The following is a 21,925-nucleotide window of genomic DNA, read 5'->3' on the forward strand; positions in this document are numbered from 1 at the left end:
CGAAGTTTCTCGGGCTAGCTGGGAAAGATACAGGGGGGAGGGATGTCGCGAGGCTGGCTGGCTGGCTGGCTGGTTGATTGGAGGCCTGGCGAAGATAGTAAAGACACTTCTGAGCCTGCCACTTCTGATTTAATCCTGGCTCTCTAGTCTCCAAGTAGAAACAGTCCCATGTACATTTACACGACCTTCCTTCTCCCACAAACAGGACACTAGATAGGGTAACTTTGCAAAAACAGCAACGCGCGGTATGAACGGCGGCGGCCTCTTAGGGCGCTCGAGAAAATAAACTACAGAAATAAATAAACAGAGAAAACGAAGAAAGAAGGCAAGAAGACGCGGTAATAAAACCACCGGTCGCCGACGAGAGGGGTATCCAGTTTCAACACCGAATTTCGGTTATCCATCCATCCATCCATCCATTGGACGATACACACAGCCTTTAACAACATGAGAGAGATAGAGCGATAGAGGGAGGCGAACAAAAAAAAAAAAAAAAAAAGGTAGAAGTAAACAGACAAGAAACGAAAAGAAGAGAGGTATATATATCCAGAACCACACAAACAAAGACACGAATCGGAGAATAGAACGATCCCTTAAAATCCCGACTGACTGACTTTCACTCCGCCTTCACTCCTCCTCCAGGCTCCCCATCAACCCACTCCCCTTACTACTCTTCTTCCCCAGCTTAAGCAAGCTCAACCTCCTCCTCACGTTCCCAACCTTGGACTCCCCGCCGGCCCCGGCCTCGCCAGCCGCGCCAGCGCCCGCCCAGTCCCCCGCGTCCGCGCCGTTGACCCGCACAACGACGGGCGGCCGCTTGACGCTCCCGCCACCGCCGCCGCCGCCGCCGCCGCTACCGTGGCTGTTCTGCTGCTGCTGCTGCTGCTGCTGCTGGGGGTGATGGTGGTGGTTTGTTTCACCAGCATGCGACCGGAAGAAGCTCCTCCGATTAGGGTTCCCCCCGGCCCCGCCTGGCGCCTCCCCCTCGCCGTTAACCTGCTGCTGTTGCCGATGGTGGTCGCCGTTCCCCATCCGCGGGACGGGCGGGACAGCCGGCACCGGCGGGGGCGGCTGTTGTTGCTGCTGTTGCTGTTGGCTGCCGTCCTTCTTATTCAGCCCCCCCAGGAAGCTGAGCCTCGCGCCGCGGCCCTGGCGGAGGGAGACGGGCCGGACGACCGAGACCTCTTCTCCGCCGGCGGCGGCGACGTTGGTGAGGGGGTTCGGGGTTGGTGCGTCGGGGTTGGGCGAGGCGGTGGTGGTGGCGGCGTTTATTTGTTGCTGTTGTTGCTGCAGGCGCGGGCTCGGGACCGTTGCGGGTGGGGAGCGTGGCCATGTCGGGGTCGGAGAGGTGTTGGGGTCTCGGAGGGGCTGCGGCGGGGCGAAGACTGCGATCTCGGGCGCGAAGGTGCTCTCGAAGTCTGGTGGGAGGGGGTCAGTCAGTCAGTCAGTAAAAAAAAGAAAGGGCGACGACAGGACGGGGTGGTTGCGTGCGGACTCACATGTCTGGAATTCCTCGACGTGCTTGGTGAGGATCGGGTTGTTGCTCTTCGAGAAGCTGGCCAGACACCTCTTGATCATGATGGCGTGGTCCACCAGCGCCATCTTGATGGCCTTCTCCTGCGGGCTCAGCTCGACCGGCTCGGCCTCTGCCTCGCCGCTCATCATGGCCATGGCGGCGGCGTCGTCGTCTTCCCCGGGAGCGGGCGTCCCGGGAACCAGGCGGCGGTAGCGCACGACGCTGCTCTCCGAGGTCGGGTTGAGGCTGATGCTGACGGCGTCGACCAGCAGCTGCGCGGCCTCGTCGCCGCCCTCGCCCTCGGCCAGCTTGCGCTCCACGGCAGTCATCTCGGCCGTCTTGCGCGCGATGCGCTCGAGCGCCGTCTCCGCGGCCGACAGGCGCACCTCGCGCGTCGACACGATCTCGCTGCGGCGCAGGATCGTCGGGAACGGCTCGGCCGTCGTGTACACAATCTTCTCGGCGTAGTGCTCCGCGATGGGCCCGCTCGTGTTGCGCTTCGAGCTGACCGAGAAGGTCTGCGGGTGGCTCGAGAGCAGGTAGTCGCGGATGACCTGCGGCACGCGGGCGCGCTGGAACACTTGGTGGCCGAGGTCGCGGTGCGGCGTGACCGACGAGATGACCAGGAACTGGCCCTCGACGTCGTCGATGTGCTCGCTGGCGACGATCTGCGCCGCCGGGTACTGCTCCTGCATGCGGTCCGTGAAGGCCGACGCCCTCTCGGTGGGCGACCCTTCGAACACGAACTCCTTGTCCCGCAGGCTGGTCGGGAACCCGAGGCCCTTGTACACGACCTTGAAGTACTTGGGCACGAGACTGTCGCTCTTGGAGATGGTGTCGTAGACGGTGGCGATGGCCCGCTCGGTGCGCGCGAGCTTGGCGAAGTCGAACACGTTGGTCTCGTACTGCACCTGCAGCTCCTTGTAGGCGTCCAGCGCGCTGGTCCACGCCTCGCCGTCCTCGAAGTGCTTGATCATCTCGAAGTAGATCCTCTCCTTGCGCTCGAAGTGCGACTGGGCGGGCAGCCTCGGATCTGCCAGCGCCGGCGCCATCTTTGTTGGGTCCCAGTCGTACAGATCCGCGTGCAGCCGCAGCGCGAGGCCGGCCTCGGCATGATTCCTCACATCGGACTGCAGGTTGGCGAGCTGGTGCACGTAGCGTATGAATATCTCTTCCTTCTGCATGTCTCGCAGGAACTCCATCAGCCTCAACCGGTGGATGAGATGCGAGACCTCGCCGGTGCCGTCTCCGCTGTGGACGGCGACGAGGAGGTCCAGGAACTCGTCGACGGTGGCCATGAGCTCCCGCAGGGCGACGAACAGGGGCTCATCGGGCAGGTGGTGGATGAGCTCGAACCGCTCCAGCAGCTCGTTGACGAACAGCTTCTGGAGGATGCTCTCGGTCAGGGGCTTGGTCTTGAAGTAGGTGTCGAGGCAGTCGATCATCTCGGTCTGGATCACCGAGAGGTCCTCACTCAGCGTCCACTCGCTGACGATCATGGTCTGCAGGACCTCGACGGCCATCCGCCTGAGGCCCTCGTGCACACTGAGACAGAGCTCGACGATGGGCCCCACGAGCGCCGGCACGTATTGGACCTGGTAGCCGCCCATCTTGGCGAGGCCGTACCTCGCCCGCTCGTCCGCGCTCGTCTCCCACCCGATCGCCTCCCACGTCCGCTTGAGCAGCTCGGCGCCGTGTTCTCGCACGTCGCCCGCGATCTTCCAGACAGCTCTGCGCTTTTGTTCGGGGAACGTCTCCAGGGCGAGCGACGAGCTCCCGACAAGCTTCAGCAGCGTTGTGAAGAACATCTTCCACAGCTCGGTGTTGAAGCTCTCGGCCTCGTCCGGGTCGGGAAGGAAGGAATCCAGTAAGATGCTAGCGAGGTACTGCAGCGTTCGCATCGTCGATTTGTGGTGGAAGATGTGCACGCTCAGCCAGTCCGCCGGGAACGCCTCGCCCTGCAGGATGCTCATGTGGACGCGGAGGGTGTTCCCCACAACGGCATCGAGGTCGTCATCGGTAAGCTCCAGCTGCATGCCGCTCGGCGAGTTCGACAGCGCAGACAGCACAGCAGATAGTTCTATGGCAGCCTCGTCGACCGTGACCTCCTCAGTGGTGGGCTTCGAAGGGAAGGGATACGTCGTGGGGAATAGGAGGGAGAGGCGGTTCCTCGGCCTCTTCTCGACAGCCTGGATGGCTAGGTAAGATTCGATGATCTTCGGGATGTAGTCTGGGATCTCGGGGCCTAGATGTTCGACCTGGCTCGCGAGGACGGAGCAGCACAGCCTGACCTGCTCCCTCCACTGCTCCGTGACCTCGGGCGGGCTGCCCCAGTGGGGGGCGATCCATCTGACGGTGTTAGCGCTCAGAGCGGATCTCTGCTCGGGATGCGAGAATATGTCCAGCTTCGCGTAGTTGATGATCAGGACGAGCTTGTACAGGACCAGCTTGCCCTTGACCGCGGCGCACGAGTCCATGAAGTCGATGGCGACGTGCAGGATCTCCTCGGTCGTCAGCAGGCCCGCGAGCTCGGGCAGCCAGGTGTGGAAGTGCTGGACGGCGAGGGTCTGGTTGCCGACGAGGACCGGCGCATTGCTGCGCATCATGGCGTCAAGAGCCTTGAAGATGCTCCGTAGATGGCGGGTGAAGCCCGGGGTCGATCCTGTGATCCCGATGCCGGCCTCCTTTGCCTTCTGCTGGCCCCGTGCATGCGTGATGAACTTTAGAATGTGCCGCACCACCTTGAAAGTCGCCCGCAGCCTCCTCGCCGTGTCGGGTTCTGCGGGCTTGGACAGGAGTCGGGTGAAGGAGCGGACCAGACAGGGGGTTGCGAAGGGGTAGTTGAACTTGCTCTCCGCGTAATGGTCGACTAGCGGCGCCAGGTTGAACCGTCGATCGTGGACAATGTCCAAGACCCTCACGAGAGCCGTGAAGACGAGATCTTCATAATCGTCGTTGCCCGAGTACTCGACCAGGATCCCAAACAGGGCATCGAGGACGTCGCTCAGGAGCTTGACGACCTCGATCTCGGCAACGAAGACGAGCTGCTTCAGCAGGTTGGGGATTTCTTCGCGGGGGCTGTCCTTCCACCTCAGCAGCCCCAGGACGATCCTGTCCTGGGAGAAGCGCGTGCTGCACAGGTACGTCTCGACGCGGAGAATTGCCAGCGGGCCCGTAACCTCGGCCTGGTGTTCACCGCGAGTCGTCCACGGCAAGCTGAGATAGCCGCCCCTGCCCGGTGCACTGGGCTGGGGGGACGTCGTGTTCTCGTCAATCCGATATAGCAGCAGCCCATGCGGGCCATCTCGCACGAAGGCCTGCTGATCCCACAGCGGCAGGTAGGCGACAGCGAAGGGGGGGTTGGGCATGTCGGCAATGTGTAGTATAACGTGGCTGCCGTAGACGTCCTGAGGTGCTATTACAAGCCTTATGGTCTGCTTCCACGGGTCTCCCGTGTCGGTCGCGACTGTCCTCCAAGTGGTGACGGCCTCGGTGTTGGACGAGGCATAGATGCAGTTATCAATGCGCTCACCAGTCGATTTGCGGACCTCGAGCGTCACTTGAAGGTTGTTCCCGTGCATGCCGCTCGGTATCGGCGCCGGGCTTGCCCCGGATCTGGACAAGAGAGTCTGTCGGGACAGGATGGCCTCGTCGATGGTCATAAAGATATCGGATCTCGGCTTCGTCGGCGCGCCCGCAAAGCCCATCTTGTTGGTCTTGCATATGCCGGAGAGCACTGTAGGGGTGGCCTTGATGAGAGCGTCGGCGTCGGGGTTGTTGAAAGCTCGCAGATGGACCTGCAGCCGCTCGGCTCTCCTCGACTTCTCGTACTGGCCCGTCTTCGAGTCCATGACTTCGCGCATGGCCGGGTCCCATTCCTCGCCACCGTCCCCTCTCTCGGAGGGGAACCTCGCGGACGGAGCCCATATGCTCACCACATGCTCGACTTCCTCCTCCTGCTTCATGATCGAGTTGAGCTTCAAGACCCCGACGCCGACCGTTCGATCTGCCACTGCAGAGATGCCCTGGCCGTCTATCGAGTGCCGCGGTGCCGCCCTCGAGTTCGCCGTGCTCGGCGGTGGTCCGTCTCTGCTCTCCGGGGCCCCCTCTGTTGCGGGTCTTGGCTCCAGCTGCTCGCTCAAGGAGTCGAGTTTAGGATTCCCTCTCGAAAACGCCGACCTCGTGTTCTTCCCCGCCCACATCAAGCTCCTACGCATCGATTTGTTTCCGCCAGTCAGCGGTGGCTTCGAGTGGTCCTTGGAGAAGGATGACGCCATGCCCTGCGTCATGGAGCCAGACCGCGAGCTGGGCTTGGCGGCGACGAATTGCTGGGGGGCGCGGATCTTCACAACCAGATACAGCTCGGATTCGGCCGATGGAGCGTCCCCAATGTCCGCCGTGGTGAGGTCGGCGAAGAGGGTGCGCATCTGTAGAACCTTCGCGAGGTTCCCCATCTGGCCGCCGGCGGGAACCTCGACGATGTAGCTTTCGGACAGCGGCGTGAGCAAGCCGCCGACGGGCTTGCTGGCCAGGTAGAGCACGAGCGTCGTCGACTCGGTGGACGCGCCTGCGAAGCCCTTGACGTCGATCATGAGGTGGTGGAGGGCGGTGAGCTCGACGGTCGGGGTCGGCGGCTCGTCGAGGAGGCTCATGACGGACTGCAGCTGCGTGACCTCGACGACCGAGTCGTCGCCCGTCAACACGCGACCGCGCACCCGCGGGTCGCGCACGATGACCTCTCCTCCGCATAGCTTGTTCACCCGGACGAGGTCCCACACCGTCTTCTCGCGCAGGTTGTCATACTCCCAAGTCGTGAGTACGTTGTGGAGGAATTGCTGCCTCGAGAAATTCAGCGTCGTGATGAGCTGCCACAGCTTGTCCAGCTTCCCGTACTGCCGCGAAAGCAGGAGCTCGTGCAAGTTGGTCGAGTGCCACTCCCGCAGGCAGGATGCGATCTCGTCGATGAGAGGTTCGGAAGACGAGGTGGGTGTTTCGTCGCCGATTTTCAGCATGGGCACCGGGGCGGCTGGGCGCGGCGCATTGGGGTCGCGCTTGGGGGGGGCAGAGAGCCGGCCTTGTGCCCCGTCCAGAAGGAGACTCGAGTCCCTCGTCGTTCGCCTCGCCTTGCCTTCTCCTAGCAGTCCGACCACAGATATCTCCGGCCCCCTCAGCCTGTCCTTGCGCCTCTTCTTCTCGCCGCCCGCAAGCCCGCTCTTCGCCGAGTCGCTGCCCACGCGCGGTGGGTCTGCGGGTTCCAATGGCCCATCTTGGCTCTCGTTGTCGTCGGTCTCGTCGGTCTCGCCGAGCACCTCGCGGACCTCGACGCAGCTGCGCGGGAAGATGCCGCTGAAGACGCGAGCTTCTAGGGTCTGGCCCTTGATGCTCGTAAGGCCAGCGAGCAGGCTGGGGGGCGCAACCAGGTATCCGCGCAGCCAATTGCCATCTGGGGTCTCCTCGATTATGTAGAGCTCGTCACCAATCTCCAGGGGGAGGTCGGCAGGGCTGGACGCGGTGAAGGGGTATGTAGCGACGGCGAAGGCGATCCGAGGCAGCGGTTGCCAGGGCATTGTGGGAGGAGCGCATCCACCAGAGCTGGGCGGATGAGAGAGATGAGGGATGGATGGGGGAACGCGGGAGTTGCTAGTCGAGTCGAGCCGTGTGGCAGCGGTATCTCTCTTTCGTAGGTGCTCTAGCTCTGCTGTCCGCAGATGGACCTAGAGTTTTGGCAAGAGAAGCTCCCAGATGCGGCTCGGCCCGTGCCTGTGGCTTGAGCCCTGCTTCTATTATGTATTATATGATGACGTTTGTTGTCGATATGGAAGTCATGGGGTTCGTGAGCGGTTGGAAGAAATTATGAGGTCGGGTTATGGGAAATATTCGTATCCAGCTTTGACGCCTTGTGGACGGGACGGACCACTGCGAGTCGAGGCTTGCTAACTGGGTAGGTAGGTGTCGTTCTAGCAAATTGGGAATGTGCGATTCAAGCCGTCGATGGATGCAGAAAATCAAGCCCGACAAAAGAGGGTCAGAAACGAGAGACAATTGCAAAATGGTCAAGCAAATGTGATAAACTGTTGGCTGGTGTGGTCAACACCCCTGAAGCAATCTTGGATTCGAGGCTGGAGGGCGGGGGTCGGTGGTTTGGCGTGGCTGCCGGGCCAGGGTCTGTGCCTTGTTCTAAACTTCCATATTTTTTCCTTTTATTCCCTTTTCCCCTCTGTGTTTTCTTCCATTCCTTCTCGTTCAACCCCGCTGATGTTACTCTACGAAAAGGTACAACTACCAGTCGTCAGTGGCCATGAGGTTCAGGATCAAAGTTTCACACAGCGAGAATGTGATTGATGGCTTGTGGCTGGCCAGTGCTTGCTGCAAGCTGATGGAAGCATTGTGACACAGAAGTAGAGTACAGTACCAACTAACATTCATGGCTGTTCCCCTGAATTCGAGACTAGGCTTCCTTGTAGTGAATCGGTATCATCCTCAGCACAACGCGCTCGGTACTATAACCCCAATGGCTTAAGAGACCCATGAACCCCGTGAATCTCCATACCTACATTATACTGCGTGGGAAGGCCGTTAGGTGTCCAACCACGTCTAGAATCCAGATGGAATGGTTGTAACAGAAAGGAAGCAGAAGAGGAGGAGCTTAAACTCCCGCGAGTGCTCAGGCCCACACGGGCCGCACACCCCTCCCAAGTCTGCCTGCAACCTCCTGTCACTGTGTCACGTCGCAAATATGGAGCCGCAAGATGTATGTAGGTAGCTCCACATGATTGCGCGACGAAGCACTGAGTATGGGTGATGGGTGATGGGTGATGGAGCTAGTGTGGAAGACGGCGAGATCAACGGCCCTCGCCAATTGATTCACAGCAGTCGCCCCGCTTCCCCTTTTCTTCAACTCTCCCCTCCGTCCCCGAAAGTGCCTGAGCGAAATCTCTCGTTCGCTGCAGAACACGGCAGACAGTCACTTGCAGATGTGATGCAGATTTGCGGATGCGCAGATGCACAGAACAGACAATCCAGTGCTACCGAAGCTGCCCTATGGGCCAATTATTCTGCACTCTCCTCCATTTCCGCCCGTTGCTGTTGCGCACGGTTGCCAGCCACCTTGAGCCGGCGCATTAGGACGTGAGGGCTTGAGTGGCACGACTTGAGCGTTTTGATGTCTTGCTGGACGGTTAGATATTGTATTGTCTTGTCCGTTCGGCATTCTGGGAGACGTGTCGTTGCGATACAACCCCTAGTAAAGGTTTGCCAGGTTTCCACGGCCCAAAGCAAGACAAGCTTCAGGTACAGGTACAAGCCGCTAAATCTTGAGGTTCTTCCTTGGCCCGAATTGGGAAGGTATGAAGTTAACTCAGCGGGGCATGACGGCAAATGCCGATGGCCAAAATTGTCCAGGCACAACGTCCAAGCTCTGTCAGCAGTCAGTTTTAACTACTCGTGCAACTCGATAAACTTCATGTGTGAAACCTGGCTGGACGAACCTGCATCAACTTGGAAATTCTGTTCTCGACCCTCGACTCTTCATTCGCTTGAGAGAAGGTTCATCTGAATGCACTAGCGCAACCCGATCATTCAGTGATTTCAGATGTGCGTCTCTCGCATATGGCTTTCAAGCCGCCAGGTGAAGCCCAGACCACCTAGACTCTCAGGCTCAGCATGAGAACTATTTTTCCACGACCCATGGTATGAGATCATCGTTTGTTATGGCGGTAATGCGTTGGCAGAATTTCGACTTCGTCATTTTTATAGCTTAACCTAACACTGCGTTGGAAGACTTGGGACGACTTTGATAGTCATAGCCAGCTAGGGCAAACGCAAGCAAAAGCCAATTGAATTACACCGAATGGTCAGATATACGGTGGGTGCTCTTCAGCCTCTGCCCAATCTGATGCCAAGAATTGCCTCACAAACATTGGGGTCCCAATTGGGTCTGTTGCCTGAGCGACTCTCGCCTTGCCCAGGCTCCTCGGTCTGAGACATAATATAAACATATGTCTTGAATTCTGAAAAGTGTAATCCGTAATGATACAGCGCCCGAAGCCGGTGCTAGCGGAAATGTCTCGGCGTCCGCGGCGTTGGCAGGCCAGCAGCAAGTCTGGGTGCAAGATGGGAGAATGTGGTCTCAATTTACATGGCAGTTGGCAACTGGCAACCCGAAAGCCCTTCTCATGAGCTAATTATGATTATCGTCTGATTCATTTATTCACAGACTGCCCAAGTTCCCCAGCCCCTGGCCATTGTATGAGCTGGGCAGAAGATGAGCAGAGAGTGACAGTAGAGGTTGGGTAGGTCCTACATCGGAGACGGGAGATGTAACACCGAGGCGAGCTCCAGTTTTTTTTTCGCGCAATTGACACATGAATAGGTGCAAACATCAGGCAACTGGTTCCTGACTCAGAAAACATCTCTTCCAGCCATTGAACATCTCCAATTGGGGCTGATAACCTACCTACCTTTGGACCCTTTTTGAAGACATCATCTGCGTTTGTTGCTTTATTCTTAGGATCATCGCCGCCACAATGCTGTCGTCTCTCAGGATCGTATCCAGGCAAGCCGCTCTTCGGAGGGCACCGGCTCTGAACCTTGCTGTGGCAAGGTCGGCCTCGACCTGGGCCAATGTTCCGCAAGGACCTCCAGTATGTTTGTATCGATACCCTATCCTGCGTCGCGTGCACTGACAGATTTCTAGGATGTAAGTTTCCCGGCTGAAAACTGTCGCGCCGATCCTCAATGCTCACCAATGCGCCCTTGATTTACAAAGGCTATCTTGGGTAAGCAGATTGCAGACTATCAGCTCTCTTCAGCTTGTGTTCAACCTCTAAACTTGATTTCCAGGTATCACTGAGGCCTTCAAGGCCGATTCGTTCGACAAGAAGATCAACCTTGGTTCGCATTGGCCTCACCTTTCCTCAATTGATCTCGAAACACTGACGCAGCTTCTCGACGTCCAGGAGTCGGTGCCTACCGAGACGACAAGGGCAAGCCCTACGTCCTGCCGTCCGTCCGAAAGGCCGAGCAGAAGGTCGTTGAGTCATCTTTGAACAAGGAATACGCTGGCATCACCGGTGTGCCCGAGTTCACCAAGTCCGCTGCCGTCCTCGCCTATGGCAAGGACAGCTCGGCCCTCGACCGCCTGGTCATCACGCAGTCCATCTCGGGCACCGGTGCCCTGCGGATCGGCGCCGCCTTCCTCGCCCGCTTCTACCCGGGGTCCAAGAACATCTACATCCCGAACCCGTCGTGGGCGAACCACGGCGCCATCTTCACCGACGCCGGCCTGCAGGTCCAGAAGTACCGCTACTACAACAAGGACACCATCGGCCTCGACTTTGAGGGCCTGGTCGCCGACATCAAGGCCGCGCCCAAGGGGTCCATGTTCCTGTTCCACGCGTGCGCGCACAACCCCACCGGCGTCGACCCCACCGTCGAGCAGTGGAAGGAGATCGAGGCCGTCGTCAAGGCTCAGGGCCACTATGCCTTCTTCGACATGGCGTACCAGGGATTCGCGAGCGGCAATATCGACACGGACGCCTTTGCCGTGCGCTACTTTGTCGAGCAGGGCCACAACATCTGCCTCGCGCAGTCGTTCGCCAAGAACATGGTATGGGCGCAGACGACAGCTTCCCCCGATTTTTTCCTTTTATTTTTTTCCCGTGTGCTTTACCACTAACCCTCGCACCCCAGGGCCTCTACGGCGAGCGCATCGGCGCCTTCTCGATCGTGACCGAGTCTGCCGAGGAGAAGAAGCGCGTCGACTCGCAGGTCAAGATCCTGGTCCGGCCCATGTACTCGAACCCGCCGATCCACGGGGCGCGCATCGCGTCCGAGATCCTCAACAGCCCCGCGCTGTACGACCAGTGGCTGGGCGAGGTCAAGGGCATGGCAGATCGCATCATCACCATGCGCGCGCTGCTCAAGGAGAACCTCGAGAAGCTCGGCTCCGCGCACGACTGGTCGCACATCACCAGCCAGATCGGCATGTTCGCCTACACCGGCCTCACCCCCGAGCAGATGGACAAGCTGGCCAAGGAGCACAGCGTCTACGCCACCAAGGACGGCCGCATCTCCGTCGCCGGCATCACCACCGAGAACGTGGGCCGCCTGGCTGAGGCCATCTACAAGGTCAAGGGTTGAGCGGTACAGTAGCCGGTGAAAGCTGTCTTTGGGCGGTGGGTGAAAGTGGGAGGGGAGGGGGGCGTTGATGTTGTTGGAAATTTGGGTTTAGCGTCTTCGTGCAGCTTGACTTGCTTTCCTATTTTGTACATACAATACAGGCACAGGTAGATTGGTCAAAGAGCAATGCCATCGACGGCGCCATAGAACACTGATTGAGCCCCCCTGTTATACTTATTATCATATGCTATGTTTAACGTCCAGCCCAAGCATCGTCCTCAAGCCCTCCCCAACCTCTCCAAATCCGCCCTCACCTCCTCAACCTGCCTCTCCATATCCCTATACACCCTCGCCATCTCCCTCATAGTCCTCTCCTTCCCCCCGTCCCCCCCCTCCCCCACCCCATAACCCCCCAACTGCCCCCTCAACCCCGCAACCCCCTCCCTCAACCTCCCCCTCCCGTCCCGCAGGTGCCGCGCGTACGCCCCCAGCGCCGCCATCGCCTCGGGCGGGTACGCGTCCCGCCGCGCGACCCACGCCGCCGCCTCGGCCTCCAGCGCCGAACGCCGACACCCCGCCGCCGCCGCCGCCGCCCGCAGCTCCAGCGCCCGCGATGCGCCGCCGTGCTTGGCCTCCAGGGCGCGCGCGCATGCTGCCGAGGCGGTGGCGTGGGCGCGGAGGAGGCGGGTTAGGGCTGCTGCTGCGGCGGGGCGGGAGGAGGATGGTGGTGGGGGCAGTGGTGAGGATGAGGTGGTGGTGGTGGTGGTGGTGGTGGTGGTGGCGGTGAGGGCGGCTTTGGCGTCGGCGAGGAGGCGGAGCTGGGTTGCGGCGTGGGTGGGGAGGGTGGGGATTGCGCGGTGGATGTAGGATGGGTTGGTGTTTGGGCTGGCGAGGCGGGCGAGGTGCACTGCTGAGGTGTGGAGGGCGGTGGAGACTAGGGCCGTGAGCTGCGGGAGGAGGGTCGGGAGGTTGCAGAGTGGTGGGCTTGTAAGGAGGAGGGCGGTCGACTCGGCGGGCAGGGGTGTCGATGTGGTTAGGAGTGGTGGGAGGAGGAGAAGCAGGTCGAGTAGCTCTGGCGGGAGTTCAGATGTGGTGGTATCGGGCCGTGATAACGCTCTTGGTCTTCGTGCTGGCTTGGGGGATTCGCCCGGGTAGGCGGTGGAAATAGCATCGATCAAGAGGTGGCGCTTTGCTGCCTTCAGGCGGTGTTTCTTCAACTCCTAAACTTAGTCGTAAGCTTCTTGCAATGCCAGGTCGCACTAATACGGCAGAACATACCTCCCGCACCGTCTCACGCTCCTTCATCGCGGGGTCGTTCTTGGTGGACCCATCAGGGTTGAGAATGACGGTCGTTAGGGTCCGGTAGAGGGCCGCGAACTCGGGGTTGTTCTCCAGGACAGCTTCTTCAATAGGCGGAAGCATGTTGGCTCTGGAAATATCGCGGGAAGACGAGGTTTGTTCCTGCTGATCAGAGGCAGATTCGCGTGTCGGTGTAAATATTGATGGAACCAATTGACCAATGTGACATCATCCCGCACAAGCCAATGGTCGGCCCGATGAAGACATCTGCCAGCTGGCAGAACTTGACTGCCAGAAAGGAAATTTTGACGGACCTTCATCCAAGCTTCACACCTCGCACCAAGGTCGCCGTCTATCTCTTGTCGTACGGGTTTCAATTGGCGTCCCAAAACCACGATTCGCCGATGAGACGCTCATAGAGCCCACCCTACCACCTCAAACCCGGCTCTCGTCCAACCAACATCTAAAATGCCGCCCTCACTACCGCTGCTGCCCCAGCGGCTCATCACAACCCTCCGCCTCCCATCATCCAGCACAACGACCACCCTCCTCCGCACGACCCACCACGCCTTCAGCACGACACCCCACCGGACCTACAAGCAAAAGACTCTCGACCCGCCGATCCCGAGCCCGACGGGGCGCGCCCCGGCCATCCCGCCGTACCCTCTGGGCCCGCGGCAGGTATACAAGCAGTCCAACACGGGGCTGTACGGCCCGTCCCGGATCCGGTTCGGCAACCGGGTCAGCGAGAAGTACACGATGAAGTCGCGGCGCAAGTGGCGGCCCAACGTGCAGCAGAAGCGCCTGTGGAGCGCGTCGCTGGGCGCGTTCGTGCGCACCCGCGTCACGTCGCGGGCCCTGCGCACCATCGACAAGGCCGGCGGGCTCGACGAGTACCTGCTCGGCTCCAAGGCGGCGCGCGTGGCCGACCTGGGGCCGTGGGGGTGGAGGCTCAGGTGGAGGGTCATGCAGACCGAGGCCGTGAGGGAGAGGTTCCGGGCGGAGAGGGAGGCGCTGGGGTTGCCGGCTAGGGAGGACGAGGGTGGTGTCCTGGAGGAGGGGCTGTTGGATGGCTTCCCGGCTGGAATGGTCGCTGAGGGGGCTACGGCTGGGGAGCTGATGGAGGAGGTGGACAGGATGATTGAGAGGGAAGAGGAGTTTTCGTTGGAGGAGGGAGTGGAGGAGGAGGAGGGGTTCATGAGGGAGGAGAAGCCGTTGAGGGAGGTCGATACCAAAGCCTAGGTCATTCAAGAGCAGTGAGGGACGAGGAAAAGACACTTGCTGTCACGGAAACTCGAGAGATGGTTGTATCATATTGTGTATAAAAACTCACTCCACGGCTGTAACATGGACTGTGCCCTGCATCTTCCGGTATAGTCTTATCTCGAGTGGTTCTCCATCACCAACATGTTTCCAATTTTAATCAAGATCTAGCTAGATGTGTGGTCAAAGGCTTGAGACTGAGGCCAAGGTCTTTGGGAACACGAAACTCGGTTCCCTCCAGGCCTTCCTCTAGAACCTCAAATCCCAGTTGATCTTGGGTCCCAGGTTGGGCAGCTCGTCAGCGACGCTCTGGACATCCTTGTCGCCGCGGCCGCTCAGGCAGATGACCACGTCCTCGCCCTTCTTCATGGTCTTGGCCAGCTCGAGCGCGCCATAGATGCCGTGGGCGCTCTCCAGCGCGGGGATGATGCCCTCCAGCTGGCTCATGAGGCGGAACCCGGCAAAGGCCTCCGCGTCAGTGGCGGCGACGAACTTGGCTCGCTCGTTGTCCTTCCAGTTGGACAGCTCCGGCCCGACGCCCGGGTAGTCCAGCCCGGCCGAGACCGAGTGCGTGTCCTGGATCTGCCCGTGCCGGTCCTGCAGCACGTACGTCCGCACGCCGTGCAGGACGCCCTTGGTTCCGGCCGCGAGCGTGGCGCTGTGCCGCGCCGTGTCGACCCCGTCGCCCCCGGCCTCGACTCCCAGCAGCTTGACGCTCGGGTCGTTGCTGAACGGGTAGAACATGCCCACCGCGTTGGACCCGCCGCCCACGCAGGCCACCACCGCGTCCGGCAGCTTGCCGCGCTTCTCGAGCATCTGCGCCTTGGTCTCGGTGCCGATGACCGACTGGAAGGTGCGCACAATAGTCGGGAACGGGTGCGGCCCGATCGCCGACCCGATGATGTAGTGCGTGTCTTCAAGGTTGACGACCCAAGAGCGGAGCGCCTCGTTGACAGCGTCGCGGAGCGTCCGGCTGCCGGCCTCGACGGCGATGACCTTGGCGCCCAGGAGCTTCATCCGGAACACGTTGAGAGCCTGGCGGCGGACATCCTCCTAAAGCGGGCGTTAGCAGGTGTGATGATAGGCACTGGCAAGGCACAGAGAGAGAGAGAGAGAGCGAAGGCACTTACAGCACCCATGTAGACGGTGCACTCCATGCCGAATTTGGCGCAGACGGTCGCAGTCGCCACACCGTGCTGGCCAGCACCGGTCTCGGCGATGATCTTCGTCTTGCCCAACCTCCGGGCGAGAAGCAGCTGGCCCAGCGCGTTGTTGATCTTGTGGGATCCCGTGTGGTTGAGATCCTCCCTCTTGAGCCAGATGTTGGCGCCCCCGGCATACTCGGTCAGACGCTCTGCCAGGTGCAGGTGGCCCGGGCGACCCATCCAGGGGTAGTAGGAGCGGTACTCCTCCCAGAAGGCCGGGTCGTCCTTGATCTGGTTGAATCCCTCCTCCAGCTCGGACAGGCAGTCCATCAGCGACTCCGGGACGTACTGCCCGCCGAACTCGCCGAACCTCTCCGGGATCTTGCCGTGCAGCGCGGCCAGCTGCGCCACCAGCGCCGTGTCTTCCGCCTCCGCGTCCGCGTCCGTGATGACGCCATCGACGTGGACGGCGCCCTCGGGCTCCCGCGCCGCGCTCAGCGCCTCGACGATGCCGACCTCCCGGGTGGTCTCCTCGTCGGAGCCGGGGGCCCTGCCGCCGAGGTACGTGCAGAAGTCGCGCACGGCGCTGGGACCCTCGCCAGGGGCGGCCTTCTGCAGCGTCGTGACGATCATGCTGCCGACGACGACGCCGTCAGCGATCTGCGCGACCGACACGAAGTGGTCGCGGGTGCTGACGCCGAAGCCGACGGCGGCGGGCTTGTTGCCGCTGTACTGCTTGACGCGGGCCAGTAGGGCCGGCAGGTTCGCGTTGAGGGTGCCGAGGGCGCCCGTCACACCCTGCCGAGACACCACATAGATGAAGGAGTCGGCCAGCTGGCAGAGGATGCGCATGCGCGTGTCCGAGGTGGCCGGGGCAATGAGGGGGACGTAGGAGAGGCTGTGGAACCGGTTTGTTAGCTGACGTCCATGGAGACCCGGTTGGACAAAGGAGACGCTGAGTCATACCCTCCCTTGGTGCAGAGCTTCCTGAAGGAGACGGCCTCCTCGGGCGGCAGGTCGACGACGATGAAGCCATTGACGCCGGCCGTCTTGCAGTCGACCAAAAGGCGGTCCTCGCCGTACGCTCGCAGGGGGTTGTAGTATCCCATGAGCAGGACGGGGGCCTTGAGACCCATCTTGCGGGCCTCGCGGACCATCCCCAGCGTCGACTCCATGGTGACCCCGTTATTCAGGGCAACCTAGGTTTTGGTCAGCGGCCGTCAGTGGGGGCAACTGGAGGATCGTCTTACGGTGTTCGCGGTCTGGATCGTCGGTCCATCTGCAATTGGATCGGTGAAGGGCACCCCGAGCTCGATGATGTCTACCCAGAGGTGAGTCAGCGTTCTGTTTGTTGGCGTGGTGCCGGGAGGATAAAACGCATACCGGCTCCGCCCTTCTCCATGGCGATGAGGATACTGGGAGTCTCCTCCGCCGTCGGGAAGCCAGCAGTAACATAGGTAACAAGCGCAGCCTATAGAGAGAGGCAGTGTTAGCATCTCTTTCTCTTCAATCGTCGTCGCAGAGCTGGCCCCGTGTTCGGCCAGCGGTCAACGCAACGAGCAACCCCGCGGCAGCAAAGGAGGGGCAGATTTCAACTTACTCTGCCCTGCTCTTTGCAGCGCTGGAAAGTCTGTTTAATGCCTTCCATCTTGAAGGAATGTTGTCAATTGAGTCAATGGCAATACCGATAAACACTGGAAGCAATGGGATGGTGTTTTCGACAAGTTTGGAGGACAACAACGGGTGTTGCGGAAGCAGGTTGGAAGAACGGAAGAGGCTTGTTTGCTTAATACTCCGTCTTCTGAGTCACTCGCACTCCCTCGCACTCGCTAGGAACTCGTGCCCGCCCGCCCCCAAAAAGTGGGGCGGACACATAGTAACAGGGCATGTTCTCGAAAATATTTTGCTCCACATTGAGATTCTCCATCATTGCCACCTTCACCGACTGCGGAGAAGTTCTTCAAAAATTGGAGCACAATGGGCGGCTGGCACTGTGTGATGATTGCCACTCCATGCTGTGGATGGCCTGAGTGGGCCAGAGGATGAATTGGATGTTAAGTCTCACGTATTCCTAGGGGCACGACGCATTTCACGACGGGCCAGCATCTTCTCCTTCCAACGAGTTGATCTATATCCACCTAACCTAGGTAGTCGCCAGACGATATCTCGCCGTCGACCTTCCGGGCTGTAACCAAGATAGAACCAATCGCTACCAACACCTTCCATTCCTCGAGGAGAGGCGATGCGTAGAGAAAATAGTAAATGAGCAAAACTTGTGGTATCTCCACCGCCCCTGCTTGCACTTCCGCTCTAGATGATGATAGGAAATACGCCCCATTAGGGCACAAATGAAACCAAGTAATAATGAATGCAACCGTGAAAAGCCGGCCAGCAGAACGCCAGCACCGGAACCGTCTAAACCCTGCCTGTTCCGGGAATGCAATAAACCTTCCAAACCGCTCTCAATGCCCCCCTCTTCCCCCTTTTCCAAGTAGAGGCACAACTAACCAAGCCGAGCCCGTTCCTACCTCCCGGCGTCCTCAACGTGCCCGTAGCTGCTACCCCGCCAGTACCCGGGACTCCTCAGCCCGCCCGCCTTCCCGCCGCGGACCCCACCGGCCGCCAGCTTCTCGTCGCGCGCCGCCCGGGCCTCGAAGTCGTCCGCAGTCGCGCTGGCGGCACCGCCACCTCCGAACTGCGGGAATCGTGTCCGGACAGGGCCCCCCGCCACCGCCGCCGTGCCTGTAGTAGCAGTGGTGGGGTCGGCGGTGGTCATGGCGTAGCGCTGGCCGCCCTCGGCGCGGGTCCTGTTGGGGGCTGCCATGCCTGCGAGGGCGCGGCAGAGGCCGATGAGGATGATGATGATCCAGATGAGCAGCAGGGCCGTCGAGATGATGGCCTCCTGGACGATGCCCGAGTGGAGCATGTCGGTGACGTGCTCGACCGCGCCGGTGATCTCGTCTGTCGTCACGGAGGCGGGCGTGGCGAGGAAGCTGGTGAGCTCGCTGTCGCCCTGGATGCTGTTGGAGGCGCCCTGGGAGAAGGTGTCGTTGGGGAAGAGCGGGAGGTCGATGCGGGCGTGGTCGTGCACCCACGTCAGCCCCTTCTGCACCGAGTCGATCTTGATGCCGATGAGGCAGTGGATGACGCCCTTGACGACATTGTACAGCACCGTGCCCTTGAAGACGGTGTCCAGCGCGTCGTTCATCTCCGTCTCGAACGTGTTGAGCGTGTCGTTGACAGCCGCCGTCGCGTTGACCACGTAGCCTAGCACGTCGTTGTTGATCTCGTCGTTGAAGTGGCCTACCACCCCGTTGGCGTCGTTGGCCCACCGCACCGACACCCCCTGCAGCGTCGTCACCACGTCCTCGGCGAAGTTGCCGACCTGGCTCGCCAGCGCCGGCGCCTCCTTCTGGATCGCCCGCAGCAGGATGTACTGGCACAGGCACGAGAAGAAGCCCGCGATCGCCAGGGAGAGCACGAAGAGGGCCGGGAACGACGTGGCGTACGCGATGGCCCACCGCACCAGCACCTGGCGCCGGCCGGAGAACCTGGACGACGCCTTGATGCCGCAGATGGCGGTGAAGGGCCGCGAGACGATGTAGATGACGTCCATGGGGTCGTAGCCGTATTTGGTGAAGACGTAGGCGTCCCGCTGCTGCCGCCGCCACCGGCGGATCTCGAGGTACGCCATGGGGATGCAGGCGGCGACGGCCAGGATCGAGAGGACGACGATGAAGGTGATCTTTGCCTTGGCGATGAGCTCGAACATGGACTGGAAGAAATCCCTGATAAACGAGTTATCGGAGCAGAAGCTGAGTGCCTGCTTCTCGGCGACCGGGAAAATCGACTTGTCAAAGGCCCAGCCCGAACGACTGTTGTTGAGCTGGGTCTTGACCAGGTCGAAGGGGATGGAGATGGCGTGCTCGGTGAAATTCTTGACTTGGTCAAAGGTCGGGATGGTCTTGTTGAGCTGTATCAGGTCCTGGACAAACTTGGTATCGTCGACTTGGATGTTCTTGAGGTCGTCCAGGTGCCCGGTGATGTCGATCTTTGGCGGATCGATATTGGCACCGAAAATGCTGGCGCTGCTGGAGATGGTGCTGAACGCACTGTTGATGGCGTTCTGGATCTTGCCAACGTCGTCCGAGATGGACTGTGTGATCTTGTCGATGGCATTGTTCATGAAGTCGGTGGCGCCCTCGACGGCGCTGACACCAACATCCAAACCGCCGTGGATAAAGGCGGCGATGAGGCAGGCGTACGTCCCGACATACATGTTGATGACGAAGAGGATGAGGGCCTCAACGCCCGTGAGGATCATCATCAGGACCTCGACCATTGCGCTGATGGCCTTGTTGATGCCGTCGGCCGCGAGAGAGTTGACTCCAACGGAAAGGTAGTGCGGCATCGAGGCCATGGCGCTGCCAATATCCTCCACCTTGGTACACGACGACAGAGCCTTGACCTTGGCATCGCCGATATTGTCGTTGAGACTGCCGATCCGCAGAAGTACCCGGACCAGAACGAGGAGTAGTAATATCGTCCACCTGTTGAGCCAGATCTGCGATAGCCTTGCGCGGAGGCCCAGATACGGCGTGACGCCTGGGGCCGTATCGGCGTGGGGCAGGAGTTGCTCCTTGCCTAGGCTGGCCATCTCGACAGATTCATGGTTGAGGGAAGGGGGAACGTCAGGCCAAGCGGCCCCAGACCTGTCCTTGGAGGCCATTATTTCATGATGTTTAAGGAGCGAGTTCTCAGTCCAGCTGAAGAAGGCGTCCAAGCGGTCTAAAAGCTGAAGAGGCTTGGAGTGTGTTTTGGAGATTACTCGAGGAATTAATAAATCGAGATATTATGGGAGACGGCGAAGGAGAGAGAAGAACCGTAGGAATTCACAAATGAGATTCGTCAGGAAAAGAAGAAGCAAAAAAAGCCGACACACTCTATATGTCCATGACTGTAAATGTGGTGAATAGTGAACGAAGAGCAAATAGACGGGAGGGCGAACAATAGGTAACAACAATAAGGTGGGCGGGTTGTGAGCGTGGTGGGTGACTGGAGACAATAAAGGGAATCCGTTGACCACAGGCACACCTAGTAACGGACGGGCTCATGACCTGGCTTCCAGCAAATTGGGACGTCGAGCAAACAATGGGAGCCCAAATTAGAAACCGCCTTCCTTTGTCCCGGTTCGCCAACTCAAGTCGAGATGCGAGGGGGTCCTTCTTTGTGAAGCCCCTTTTAAGCGCGAAGGTGGTTTTACTGCTAAGCGCTCGACGGCTCTCAGCCAGTCATTGCCTTTGTCTGGGATATCGTCAGGCGACTGCCCAAACACCCTCGTTTTTGATTCGGAGAGCTACTCGGAAGTCTCTAACGGGGCTGTGGCCCCCTAGGTGGCAAGGGGACATATCGAATGGATTGCTTCTATTGTTCGCACTTGCACAATAGGCGTTTGAATAGAGTCCCAAAATAGACACCGCCAGATATTCCCTTTGGACAAGGTGAGTGAGACCAGGCCCTAGGGTGATTTACCCCAGCTTTGATCAAATCATCCGGGGTTTTACAAAATAGAAGTCCCACTCTGAGCATCGGGTTTTCTCAAGAGTCGTCATCGGTTTGAGACGACTGGACGCATTCAAGTAGAATGAGGAGGCCCATGCTTTCCGAAAGGTCGACGGTGAGTCCAGAGCGCGGCAGGTGGCAAGTGGAGGATGGCTGAGCCTCCTGGATGCTTCCTGAGGCTCCTCTCTCACTGGTCCTGACATCATCGGCGCAGACAAGAGGGCCCCAATTCCAATCTGTGAGGCGATGGAGGAACAATGGGAGAGAGATCAAGGGTTGAGTTTTGGGGGCGTTGGGGGCAGGGGTCTAGCCCACCAAAACATTACTGGCCAATCAACGCTCCCAAAACTGTTAGGCAAGGCAGGATATCAGACCAAACTCAGATCCATCCCACAAAGACGGGACCACATAATACGGAGATACAAAGTTGCGAGTACAGGGGAGTTCCTTGTGATGTCGATGGAAAGACCAGCCTGACAATTCCCCCAATGAATTGTAACCCGTTGGTGATGTTTCCATGCAAGCAATAAAACCATTGGCCCTCACTCCCCAGACGATTCCCTGTGGAGCCGCTTTGGTCTCGGGAGAGGCCCCACGGCTGGATTGATTGGCAGGGGCTTGCCGCGACGAGTGTTTTCTGCCAGCCGGTTGGTTTGGCCCAGCGCCTCCCGAAACATTACCAGGAATCAATTTTGCCACTAGGCGGACCTCATTGCCTCACGAGAGGAGGGCTACGATAGCAAATATGAGATCCGTTTTATAAGCTCACCTAGTATCCAACAGTCTCGGATTGGTTGTACCCTTTCCTGCACCTATCTATTACCAGGAAACCCATGATTTTTGTGACCATTGTCGGTGACAGGGAACTCAGATTTAGGACCAATGCTGAAAAACAAATACACAAAAAAGTAAAAGCGAAGGCGAAGGTTCAACCAAGTTTAGCAGATCTGCAGTGCGTGGGTGGCCAAGGCGATCAACCAGATGCAAAAGGCCGGGCCAATGTCTGACATTTTCTGGTCAA

At 59.6% G+C, this 21,925-nt stretch overlaps 6 protein-coding genes across 6 annotated transcripts; 2 read left to right on the forward strand and 4 right to left on the reverse strand.

The window, feature by feature from the left end:
* Positions 1–323: 323 nt before the first annotated feature.
* QBC33DRAFT_584167 (uncharacterized protein) lies at positions 324–7,295 on the reverse strand. The gene is made up of 3 exons (XM_060431398.1): positions 1,500–7,295; positions 1,042–1,418; positions 324–999 (listed from the first exon to the last, which is right to left on the reverse strand). The coding sequence occupies exons 1-3, from the start codon at positions 7,081–7,083 to the stop codon at positions 628–630; spliced, it is 6,333 nt and encodes a 2,110-aa protein (XP_060289040.1). The 5' UTR covers positions 7,084–7,295; the 3' UTR covers positions 324–627.
* A 2,263-nt stretch (positions 7,296–9,558) lies between these two features.
* QBC33DRAFT_522596 (pyridoxal phosphate-dependent transferase) lies at positions 9,559–11,872 on the forward strand. The gene is made up of 5 exons (XM_060426548.1): positions 9,559–9,807; positions 9,888–10,162; positions 10,358–10,408; positions 10,474–11,123; positions 11,207–11,872. Exons 2-5 carry the CDS (start codon positions 10,042–10,044, stop codon positions 11,654–11,656), a joined length of 1,272 nt encoding a protein of 423 aa, XP_060289041.1. The 5' UTR covers positions 9,559–9,807; positions 9,888–10,041; the 3' UTR covers positions 11,657–11,872.
* On the reverse strand, positions 11,771–13,235 carry QBC33DRAFT_584171 (uncharacterized protein). Its single transcript, XM_060431399.1, has 2 exons — positions 12,914–13,235; positions 11,771–12,855 (listed from the first exon to the last, which is right to left on the reverse strand). The coding sequence occupies exons 1-2, from the start codon at positions 13,055–13,057 to the stop codon at positions 11,914–11,916; spliced, it is 1,086 nt and encodes a 361-aa protein (XP_060289042.1). The 5' UTR covers positions 13,058–13,235; the 3' UTR covers positions 11,771–11,913.
* A 32-nt stretch (positions 13,236–13,267) lies between these two features.
* QBC33DRAFT_522601 (ribosomal L28 family-domain-containing protein) lies at positions 13,268–14,357 on the forward strand. The gene has a single exon (XM_060426549.1). The coding sequence runs from the start codon at positions 13,403–13,405 to the stop codon at positions 14,174–14,176; it is 774 nt and encodes a 257-aa protein (XP_060289043.1). The 5' UTR covers positions 13,268–13,402; the 3' UTR covers positions 14,177–14,357.
* Positions 14,358–14,446: 89 nt separating this feature from the next.
* QBC33DRAFT_443281 (tryptophan synthase) lies at positions 14,447–16,990 on the reverse strand (the record flags this gene model as incomplete). The annotated part of the gene is made up of 6 exons (XM_060424215.1): positions 14,447–15,250; positions 15,328–16,240; positions 16,309–16,541; positions 16,593–16,663; positions 16,726–16,813; positions 16,943–16,990. The coding sequence occupies 6 exons, from the start codon at positions 16,988–16,990 to the stop codon at positions 14,447–14,449; spliced, it is 2,157 nt and encodes a 718-aa protein (XP_060289044.1).
* A 727-nt stretch (positions 16,991–17,717) lies between these two features.
* Positions 17,718–20,263, reverse strand: QBC33DRAFT_31127 (putative plasma membrane fusion protein prm1 protein). Its single transcript, XM_060423488.1, has one exon. It carries the CDS (start codon positions 20,069–20,071, stop codon positions 17,867–17,869), a length of 2,205 nt encoding a protein of 734 aa, XP_060289045.1. The 5' UTR covers positions 20,072–20,263; the 3' UTR covers positions 17,718–17,866.
* Between the last annotated feature and the right edge of the window lie 1,662 nt (positions 20,264–21,925).

This window comes from Phialemonium atrogriseum (assembly GCF_030411735.1).
Source record: "Phialemonium atrogriseum strain 8032-3 unplaced genomic scaffold QBC33scaffold_1, whole genome shotgun sequence".
Classification (NCBI taxonomy): Eukaryota; Fungi; Ascomycota; class Sordariomycetes; order Cephalothecales; family Cephalothecaceae; genus Phialemonium; species Phialemonium atrogriseum.

What these genes read in the sequence shown, in the direction of transcription:
- QBC33DRAFT_522601 (XM_060426549.1), top strand. Translation starts at nt 13,403, where the DNA reads ATGCCGCCCTCACTACCGCTGCTGCCCCAGCGGCTCATCACAACCCTC.
- QBC33DRAFT_522596 (XM_060426548.1), top strand. Translation starts at nt 10,042, where the DNA reads ATGCTGTCGTCTCTCAGGATCGTATCCAGGCAAGCCGCTCTTCGGAGG. An exon ending in TCCGCAAGGACCTCCAGTAT is followed by an intron (nt 10,163 to 10,357) that starts GTTTGTATCGAT and finishes CTTGATTTCCAG; the next exon opens with GTATCACTGAGGCCTTCAAG. An exon ending in CGACAAGAAGATCAACCTTG is followed by an intron (nt 10,409 to 10,473) that starts GTTCGCATTGGC and finishes CTCGACGTCCAG; the next exon opens with GAGTCGGTGCCTACCGAGAC.
- QBC33DRAFT_584167 (XM_060431398.1), bottom strand. Translation starts at nt 7,083, where the DNA reads ATGCCCTGGCAACCGCTGCCTCGGATCGCCTTCGCCGTCGCTACATAC. An exon ending in CGTCGAGGAATTCCAGACAT is followed by an intron (nt 1,419 to 1,499) that starts GTGAGTCCGCAC and finishes CCCTCCCACCAG; the next exon opens with ACTTCGAGAGCACCTTCGCG. An exon ending in CGGTGCCGGCTGTCCCGCCC is followed by an intron (nt 1,000 to 1,041) that starts GTCCCGCGGATG and finishes CGGCAACAGCAG; the next exon opens with CAGGTTAACGGCGAGGGGGA.
- QBC33DRAFT_31127 (XM_060423488.1), bottom strand. Translation starts at nt 20,071, where the DNA reads ATGGCCTCCAAGGACAGGTCTGGGGCCGCTTGGCCTGACGTTCCCCCT.
- QBC33DRAFT_584171 (XM_060431399.1), bottom strand. Translation starts at nt 13,057, where the DNA reads ATGCTTCCGCCTATTGAAGAAGCTGTCCTGGAGAACAACCCCGAGTTC. An exon ending in AGCGTGAGACGGTGCGGGAG is followed by an intron (nt 12,856 to 12,913) that starts GTATGTTCTGCC and finishes GACTAAGTTTAG; the next exon opens with GAGTTGAAGAAACACCGCCT.